The sequence below is a fragment of the Thrips palmi genome, unplaced genomic scaffold, assembly GCF_012932325.1.
Source record: "Thrips palmi isolate BJ-2018 unplaced genomic scaffold, TpBJ-2018v1 HiC_scaffold_5, whole genome shotgun sequence".
NCBI classification, from domain to species: Eukaryota; Metazoa; Arthropoda; class Insecta; order Thysanoptera; family Thripidae; genus Thrips; species Thrips palmi.
In genome coordinates this window covers 13,122,457-13,132,682 of record NW_023144632.1, presented here as the reverse complement: position 1 = coordinate 13,132,682, position 10,226 = coordinate 13,122,457, and the positions used below count along the sequence as shown (strand labels likewise).

The following is a 10,226-nucleotide window of genomic DNA, read 5'->3' as shown; positions in this document are numbered from 1 at the left end:
TTGCAGGCCGAGGCGCGGACGGCGCCTGCACCACCAGCATCTGCATCTGGTGCTTGGTGCGCATGTGGCACGTCAGGTTGTAGCGCTGCTTGGACTTGAAGGGGCAGTGCGGGCAGAAGTTGGACGGCCCTTTGCCACACTCGATGCGCACGTGACGCCGGAGGTTCCTTTGGTAGCGGTACACCTTGCCGCACTGCGTGCAGGGGAAGTTCTCCCCACCGTTCAGCACCGCGCCACCCTCCAAAGAACACACACCTGTAAAGACACGGCAAAGTTAATGGAGGCAATGTGAGGCAGTCTGCAGAGCAGTCATGACAGACAAATACGGAACACTCAAAGCCATATCAAAACAAGTCTAGAAATAAAAAATCAATTTTAAAACAATATAATAAATGACCTAAAAATCTTAGGAAAAGAATTTATTTTGGCAGAAAAATATTTAAAATACAACTGGCAACATCAAAGAAGTGGAAAAATATGTTGCGACTATGTACATTTCAAAGAGGTGGATTGACTTAACATAATACAATGTGAGTTCCGATGGACTACCAAAACAAGACCAGGATAAAATAAATTGCTTCCGAGGTGAGGATTGCAGTCTGAGTCTTGGGTGTGTTGTAGCTGCTAACTCAAACGCTAAAGGTCTGCTGTTGAAAGCGCTGATGATGATCAGAAAACGTAGAAAGAGCCTGGTGTCAATGAAAGGTTTGGCCTAAGGACCACTACATATTGTAAGATTAAAACAGGGAATAGAGATGCAACTCAGTGCAAATAAATAAATAAATATATAAATAAAAAGACAAGACAATAAATTATAAGATTACAAGAATACTGCATACATTTAAATAAATAGCTTATCCATTATGACAGGCATTTGGCACACTGTTTAAGTATGACAAAATGTATTACTTAACATTAAAGCTCAAAATCAATTACAAAATAGAGATGGAGACAGTAATTAACACATGATAAAAAGAAAGGAATGAGGTGAAACACAGAGCTTTTATGACTTAGCTAATCTGAAAAAAAGGAGCCACATAAATGTTCTCCTGCAGTTTAAGCTATTCTACATCAAAATTGCCTGGGTACAGTATAAATACGGCTTTCAAAATTTGACTGATTAATGTTACCCATACTGTCATTCAAACAGCACTTTTGTAGAGCAGCAATGAGATCGATAATTTATTTGGTTCAAAGGCACAAGTCTTTTTAATTTTTGCCTTTTTGGCCATGTAAGTACTTTCAAACAGTCACACAATGTGTAAGTACTTTTATCACAATAACTTAGAAAACAAGATGCTTCTGTGATGGCACTAATTTTACTGCGTTCAAATCTTATAAATGTAAAATTGACTTGGTCATTAATAAAATTGGGACTACTTTGTAGCCCTTTAGTCTTTGCACCAAATAGGCATGCCTTAGAGAGTCAATACAAAGGCTCACAGTAGTCCTTTGGATACATGAAAACCTAATGCCACATGGATCACAACTTTACTCTGAAGAGTAAAAAATATTCACATGAGGAGTACATTAGACATGTGAGGTGAATAATCTTACTTGTCTCACTAGTGTTGCTTTAAAATCTTTGGTTCAGTGCAGATCAAGTGGAATCATATTATACAGTCCAACTCACCTAAGGACTAAATCTACATCAACACAATACATAAATGCCACTCAGGCACAAGTGCACACACAAAATACAATTGGTAAGTAAAAATAATGATAATTATATCAAAATCAGGTGCATCACACAATACTACATTTAGAAAGTCAAATGAGGAGTCTCATTTTCCAGGAGGTGACTTTGCCGTGCAGGGACTTCCCTTTCCAAAAAAGGAGAAGAAAACCACATGGCAGCAGCTGCAAAGAGAGCCTCTTCCTTGCTGCCGCGTGCTGCCGCGTGCTGCCGCGTGCTACTGCATCGGCAGCTGCAGCACGGACAGGCTGGCCAGGCTGCCCTGCTGCTGCGGCAGCTGCGGCGCCCCGTAGAGCTGCTCCTTGTGCTGGCTGGACACGTGCTGCATGAGGCGGTCGTTGCGCTTGGAGCGGTGCGGGCAGAAGGGGCACGGGAACTGCGGCTCCTTGCCGCACTCGAGGCGCGTGTGCCGCAGCAGGTTGTTCTTGAGCGTGTACTTCTTGCCGCAGTTCTTACAGTCGAAGGACGGCTCGGACTGGCGGCGCCGCACCGATGACTGCATGTTGGTCTTGAGGCGGCTGATGATGCCGTCCACGTCGAGCAGCGCATGCGGCGCGTGCGCCGCATTGTGCGCAACGGGCGTGGCGGGCGTGGTCGACGGGGACGTGAGCGCCAGCGCCGCCTGCACCACCCCGTCCGGATCTCCCTTCACCTTGCGGCCCTGGCTCTGCTGGCTCTGCTGGATCTGCTCCAGCCACGCGGCCAGTGGCACCGGCTGCGCCGGCCCCAGCGCTGCAACACACGGACACGAGAGTCAGCCTCTGGGGGGCGCACGCGCATGCACACACAAACACACGACCGAGCGCACGCTAGCGGCAGGGGGCAGTGTACACCCCTCCGACCCACCGGTACGACAGCAGTCATAAACAAAATATTACACACACTCACACACATGCAGGGGAGATAGAGGGCAACACAGAACACAGTTGTTTAGAGCTGAAACCGTTTATTGGAGCGAACATTCATCAGCCCATGAGCGCCCAGTCGCTGGCCACTCCGGAAAGGGGTGCGTCTTGGGCGAGGGGGTCCTGCGCGAGCTGCGCGTGCTGCGCGAGCTGCCCGTGGTCAGGGTGGTGCCGCGCCACGTGGTGGTGCAGGTTGTTCCTGCGCTTGGAGCGGTGCGGACAGTAGGGGCACGAGAACTGTGGCTCCATACCGCACTCCAGGCGCAGATGGCGGAGCATGTTGCGCCGCAAGCTGTACACCGTGCCGCAGCCGGGGCAAGGGTGCGCCTCCCTAACCCCCGCGGCCCCCGCGGCCCCGACGGCCTCCTCTTGAGACCGCCCCGACCGCCCCCGTCGAGGTGGCTGATCACCGCGACCCCGCGAGCTGCGACGCGCACCTGTAAAAGAGAGCAGCTAGTCAGACAACGGTCTTGGGCACGGGGGGTGGAATCCACGGTTCACAGGACTGAAAACCCCCGGGCCCAACTAATACATCCATAGTAGATCGCTGGACGTTTAGGCGGTCACAAAATTCAAACAAAACAGATTTTATTTGACAAATTAGATGATAAATATCACACAAAGAAGTGAGTCCCTTAAACGGCAAATCAGTATCAACATGCACCCAAGCATAATATAAGTTGCATCTAACAAAATATAGTAAAATATACATCTTTTAAAAAACTGTAAGCAATGGAACACGCAGCGAAAGCTAAAAACAATAATATAGGAGACTTTTCATTTAAAAATCACAATGACCAAACTTCCAATATACAGTATGGAATTGCCTTCAAAGCCCTTACTCTACAATCCAGGTACTCTTTAACTCATAAGACTGGCATAAGCTGACTAGTAGAGAATACCATCACATCTCCATCAAGAGAATGATTTCTATCTGAAGCAACACATTTAAAATATATAGAAAATATAATAATAACAATATAGCAAGGAAAACAGTAAATAAAACAGCATGACAAAAAAAAGTTTTTGCAAAGGGAGAACAAAACAGTTAGCAACCAAGATAACTAATGATAATTTCTTTAGTGTATTTCTACAATGCCTATTTTTAAAAAATGAACTCTTCAACAGCATTTGGTTAGTACATATCACAGGGATATGAGTATCCCATCAACCCAACCCAGCAAACCTTAAAATAGGATTTTTTTTTTCAAATGTATCACTCATGACTATATCACAATCACAAAGATTGGAGCAAAGCGCTGCAATCTATGAGTCACAAACCACTGAAAAGCTGTGTTACCCATTGAACAAAATACTGAAGGCTTGATGCAACAGAACACTAGTACCAAACAGGTCTAAACAAGTTCTACACATTCATCACATTCATCAAGGACTAAGTTATCCGCACTCAACAACGATCATTAAGGCCAGCAAAAGTTTGTCATACACAGCATTTAGTAGTCATTGCTGCAGAGACCAAAACCAAATCAGCAAAAACTTTTAGTAAAAAAGTGAAAATGTAAACAAAATTTTTCTTGAATATCTCGGCAGTTGGACCACAAAATAAGGAGGGCTGTCGGCACCCTCGACATGCCAGATTCCCCTCTACGCTAGAGAGCTGACGGCTTGGGAAGGGCGGCGTTGCCCGGGCCGGCAAAGACCACCTCGGGAGGATGCTTCGACAGGATGTGCGCGCGGAGATGCGAGTTGCGTCGAAAGCGGCGCACGCACTGCGGACAGCGGAACTGCGGCTCCATGCCACATTCGTATCGCAGGTGCTGGAGCATGTTCTTGCGGTAGCCATACTCTTTCCCACAGCGCTCGCACGGGTACGAGCCTGGTTCGAGTGCCGGTCGCGCTCTGGCGCGCTGGGGCCGTTTTTGTCCGAAGGCGTGCCCCCTCGCCAAGGCCACGACCATCGCCAATCCTGCGGAAGGAAAATACTGTCAAAGCGTTACACGGGACACGGGCCCGTGTCATAGGAGCCTCCTAGAGTCGACCAAGGGGGTGGCAGCTGGAAATGAAGGTAAAGACGGAATAATGGGAACAGTACAACACATCATTTATTACCAACAAATTTCAACTAGTTTTCATACACTTTACTGGACCGGTCCTTGTGCCACAGTTGCAAAAAGAAATCCATGCCAAAGGTAAATGTGACTTCTTAACAGATTCCTATTTAACAGACGTAAAATGTGAATCTTAAACTTTTAATTAATTAACTCTTTTTGACATAGATTACCAACTACATTTACATATCACATATGCTTTCATTGAGAAGAAAGAAAAGAGAGAAGGCTATCGAAGCTCTCAAACAGCATTTTTGCAACAATGAAATTGTTTGAAATATTGATCAAAATTTAAATGCATTTGCATGTCTCACAAAATATACCAAAATACTAAAAATCTGACTGCACGTCTTTCTGAAATTTCCCACAGCTTTAAAGGGGGAAGTAAACTTCAGATTGAGCTTGTTTAGATTAATTCAAAGATCAAGTAAAGGCAATTAGAAAAATAAAGCACTCAATCTAAGATCTGGATTCAACTACACACCCATTCTTTCATTGCAAACAGATAGTAACACATCTACTATGAGCCATTCCAATGCATTTCATTGTGGCGTGAGCGGACATGGTACAAAAGGTCATGCTTTCGTTTTGATCGGTGATTACAAAATGGACAGGGGAACTGAGGCGTCATGCCACATTCCAATCTAAGATGACGGTTCAATGTGGTTCTCCTCTGATAAACTCGAGTACAGTTAGGGCATGAAAAGTTGCCTTGGTTGTTACAGTTGGTCTGTACAAGGTGTAATGCAGCTACAATCCCATCATGGGAATTATCATCTTCAGCATCTGAAACAAAAATATTTAAAACAATGTGAGAAAAATAGCCATTTCCTGTTAGGAAGGAATTGTGGAATCTTAAAGAAACAGTTCTTCACACAGTCATCAAGGAATAATGTCACACATGACAAATACAACCAAATAAATAATGTAATTTAAATTAAGATGTCTTTAATGAACAGTAGTGTTTATTTTATATTTCCTTCCATTTCACAAAAGATAAGAAAGTCACAATCCTTTTTAGGAGGCATCAGAAACTTGACATATTGACATGTGTCGAATCATACTACTCTTTCGAGTAAATGCTAATGAACAATGAGGACAGTTGAATCTACGCTCTTTACCGCACTCAAAGTTAAGGTGTCGGTTTAAATTTCCTTTCCAAGAGTACGCTTTACCACACTGTGGACAAGTAAAAGGACCATGGGTTGGAGATGAGCCTTCTTGAAATGCCGAAAGCCAGGACTCTAAAAATGAAAGAAAACAAACAGTCAATAATATTTAAGACAAAGCTAACAGAATGCGATGTGATACAAACACTATCAAAGGAAGTTCTCAGACAGATAAGGGGGGGGGGGGGGGGAAAGCAGTTTAAACCACATTTAAATGCCATCACATGGTATTTCCAATTGCATAAATTATATATTTCAAAAAGGTCAGGAATACAAAAAAATAGACACTTAATTAAAACAAATACTGAGATGATATAAAAAAAATACTAGTATGGAAAATAGAAATCCAAAGAAATTTTATGCACCTAGAACAGCTTTGATCAGGTAGAAAATAAAGTAAAAACAATGTTAGGGACTTTTTATAGAAACTACCAACATTACTTCTACAACTCGATGGTGCACTTTTACCCACACACCTGTATACAAATCAGTGAGTGCACAAAGGAAATAGCTCACACATTAAAAATATAGAAAAGTGAATAAATATGCAAGTGGCGTGCAACAATGCTACAATTATTACTTGCAGTCTAAAACTCTTTGGTTATTTACAGAAAAAATCGGAACTTTGATTCAATACTATGCTAATATACACGATTGCAAGTACAATTTTAGCAATTCTAATGCAGTCTGGCCTCATATTAAAACTATTGATCAATTATGTTATAAGTGATAAAATGCTAGTTCTGCACTTAGAGAACTAAAATGAACAGTGAATATAAATCAGCTTCCAGAGAATATGCATTAAAGACAATGATCAGGGTTGCACACAATCCTACAAACACCAATGCAATGCAGCAACATCTGTTCATGTTTGCATTCAGCCATGCAGCCCCACAAGTTCCAGCAATAAGGAAGAGGTTCAGTATAGAAATTCATTGCAATTCATTGTTTCTATCCTGAGTGCAACTATTGTTACAAAGTAAGTTGTTCCAAGCACACGTCTGACAAATGAGTAATTAAAAAAAAAAAAACAGCTGCTGCCCCTAAACCACAGATATTGTGCAAAAGAAACAACAAAAATAACAAAATCATTAGTGCTGAGAAGCATAGTACCAAGAAAGAAGCGCTTTGCTCTACATCTTTAAAAGAAATCTCAAGTTTGGGTGCATATCATGAGGCAAAACTAAAATAAAAAATGAAACAACTTTGCTTCAGAGCAAGTCATACGTCATAAATACTGTTCGTGTATCTATACAAGAGATATTTTTGGAGACAAACAAACGCCTAATACCACATTACACCGACTACACACATACACAATATAAGTCTTGAAGTTGTTTATTGGTGTGAATATAAAGAAAAATATATTTTAAAAAAATGGAAACAGTACAAAGGTGAGACCAAGTGCAGAACATACATTGCAAGTAACTAAACTTTCAGTCTTTCCTACTGAGTAAGTACATACAGGAGCATACAGTTACAGAAAATGAAAGCTAACATAAACAAATATGAGTAAGTTACACATCATTTTATAATAAAAAAATACACAGAAAATTTCAGTATCATTCAACCTATTATTTATCGACTTTGTTAGCATCACAGAGGTAAGGTATACATGAAGAAAGAAAGAAGAAGAGAAAACTGTTTTCCAAAACTGATGGAAATTTGGAGTTCATTTTAGGCATAATGAATAATACCTACACAGGCACTAGATGCCACAATACTTAGGTGATGTTATCACATTACATATATTTCCATATTTGGTAGTATACAAAATCAAGGGGATGGTCAAGGTACTCAAGAGGAAAGTTTTTCCCCACTTTCCCCAAACAGTATCGTATCTATGATTGAAACGCACAGCATGTAAGGCACTTGTCCAAAAAAACTTTGAGGAATAAGGAAAAATTTAAACTGCAAACATACACCAAGTGCAGATCGAGAGAGGAACAATGAGGTCATGTTCTCCCACTTTCCTCCCAAATCTGAGGTAGAGTTATAACAAGGGTGGTTGCACTTGTCCTCCCCTATTTTGTAAGCAAAAGGACGGCCAAAAACATATAAACTTCTGCAAGCAGCCAGAAAGCAACTAAATTCAAACATCAGTGGAATCCACATCTGATGCACTTCTGAACAAATTGGTCACAAAGAAGAACTGGAGCCATGCATCAGCATAAAAAGGACATATATTTCTAAGTTGAAGTCTGTGTGGAAGCCAGATAAAAACAAAAATAAATAGAAGATAATTTTAAAAATACCTCTCATTTTCTACAAATCACAGGTTCTCAAAGGAAAGTCAGTCTTATACTGATGCCGACGGCTATTAACATGAGACAGCATTTGATCTTTACGCTTGAATTTCATGGGGCAAAGAGGACAAGGGAATTGTGGCTCTTTACCACATTCAAGTCGGAGATGTCTATTTAGAGTTATCTTCCATTTGTACTGCTTCCCGCAATGAGGACAGTCATGTGTTGGTGCTCCAGGTAGAGGAGCCCCTGGATGGGAAGGTCGTTGAGCCCATTGTTGGGTTGCTTCCCACGTTGAGGAAGAAGCACGCGCCATTGGCAGGCTTTTGGCCCAAACTCGGCCCACTTTATCTGGAAAAGAAAAACAGAGTTAGTGCCAGTCCAGAGTTAATACTTTAGCAAGAGAAAAACTTTGTGACGGAACTGTGAAATAGTACTGGTTATGCAGAGAAGTAAGCAATTTAGACATTGAGAGACGAAATGGGAGGGCATGGGAGTGTGGAAGTCTGGGAGATGGTTATTGAGTTTCACAAATGGTGCTTGGTTGCTTTTGAAAACTTTATTGCTAAGTATTTATAAGTTAGAATTACGTAAGTAATATTGCTCACAAAACCCTTGCATCTATAAATATTTTTAAATAATATAATTTAATGTTAGATTTTTACTCAACAGAAACTTAAAGAACAAATTCACAGCAAGTACACAAAACCGTATCTTCATATGAGACAAAGTTCAATCTACATAAAAACATCAATAACACAAAGCCAGAAATTCTTTCCCTACATTTGCTGTCATGGCATCTGGTGTATGCGACTGTTCACGTGTGTCAACATATGGTCTTTCCTTTTAAAACGAGCTGGGCACAGGGGACAGTGCCACTGACGTTCCTTCCCGCATTCGAACCGCATATGTCGAGCTAGCGTCTCCTTCCACGTGTACATTTTACCACAAGCAGGACAGCGATAGCTTGGACCTGGTTTGATAGCAGGAAGGAATGTCCCCTCAACATCATTTCGATCTGCAGGAAGAAGGCTTCTCGGATCTGTCCAATTGTTACTGCTGTCAATCCCTGTGAAACAAATATCTTATTAAGAAAGGAAATGTAATGAAGACTGTTAACTGCCTTGAAGCACTGATTCTGTCAAGATAGAGTTTATGATAAAATACTGATAAACTGTACACTAAAGGAACCAAAATGTTTGTGAAGAATTGTAAAGTTTTTTATTGTAATAACAAGTAATGACAAGACTACAGGTATAAAACTAGCCTAGTAAATAGCTAAAATACAGCTTAGCAATCTAAAAAAAATGGACTCACGATCCACATTGTAAATTTTTTAGTGACTACCAAACAAAAGTTTATTTTGAAGAACCCCTCCCACCATAATAATGTGACACAATTTCAAATTCATCCTTAGTCAATTGCATAAAAAACAAACAAATTTGTTGTGTTTCAGCTCAATAAACATTAAAGCAATAAGATGAAAACTGTAAACCAGAGCAACATAGCATCTATAAAGTAGACACTACATAAAAATGCACACAAACACAATCTGAGATGTAATGAACAAAGCACAAAATGTGTAAAAGAAAACTGAAACAGAGAAACAATTCAAAAGTTTTAAGGGAGACGAAGAGGATCAGCATTGACGAAAGATGAATGTCGCTTGCTGTTCATATGGGATTGTAATTGATCTTTTCTTTTAAACATCATTGGGCACAAGGGACATCTAATATTGGGAACCTTCCCACACTCAAGTCGCATATGGCGCATTAAAGTTTCTTTCCATGTATAGGATTTTCCACAGTTTGGACAAGTATGTGGGCGGTTGTACTTTCGTTGCTTGGTCCATGAATACTCTGGAAACATCTGATGAGATGCCACTGGTGCCTGCATTCGCCCTGCAGTCACCTTTTCATCACTGTGAGAATAACCTGTAATACACACAAGATGTAAGTAACAAAAAAAATAATACAAAAACAAAGAGAAAAAAGTTGCTTTCTGTGGTCAACTCATCAAATAACAAGAGACAAAGAAACAACAATGTCTATGTATAATAATTGAAAATACAGATAATAATTATGGTATATTTGTTCATCAAAAGCTTAACTTCTAGCCTAATTTGTAAGCTTAAACAAAAC

The 10,226-nt window shown here is 41.0% G+C and overlaps 3 protein-coding genes across 5 annotated transcripts in view; 1 reads left to right on the top strand and 2 right to left on the bottom strand.

The window, feature by feature from the left end:
• Positions 1 to 10,226, bottom strand: part of LOC117650386 (zinc finger protein Xfin-like) — a 103,682-nt gene that overhangs the window by 25,881 nt on the left and 67,575 nt on the right. The window lies entirely within an intron of this gene.
• Positions 1 to 10,226, top strand: part of LOC117650389 (longitudinals lacking protein-like) — a 94,867-nt gene that overhangs the window by 66,526 nt on the left and 18,115 nt on the right. The gene's annotated exons all lie outside the window — the stretch shown is intronic.
• On the bottom strand, positions 4,640 to 5,843 carry LOC117650416 (longitudinals lacking protein, isoforms A/B/D/L-like). The gene is made up of 2 exons (XM_034393839.1): positions 5,680 to 5,843; positions 4,640 to 5,456 (listed from the first exon to the last, which is right to left on the bottom strand). The coding sequence occupies exons 1-2, from the start codon at positions 5,696 to 5,698 to the stop codon at positions 5,191 to 5,193; spliced, it is 285 nt and encodes a 94-aa protein (XP_034249730.1). The 5' UTR covers positions 5,699 to 5,843; the 3' UTR covers positions 4,640 to 5,190.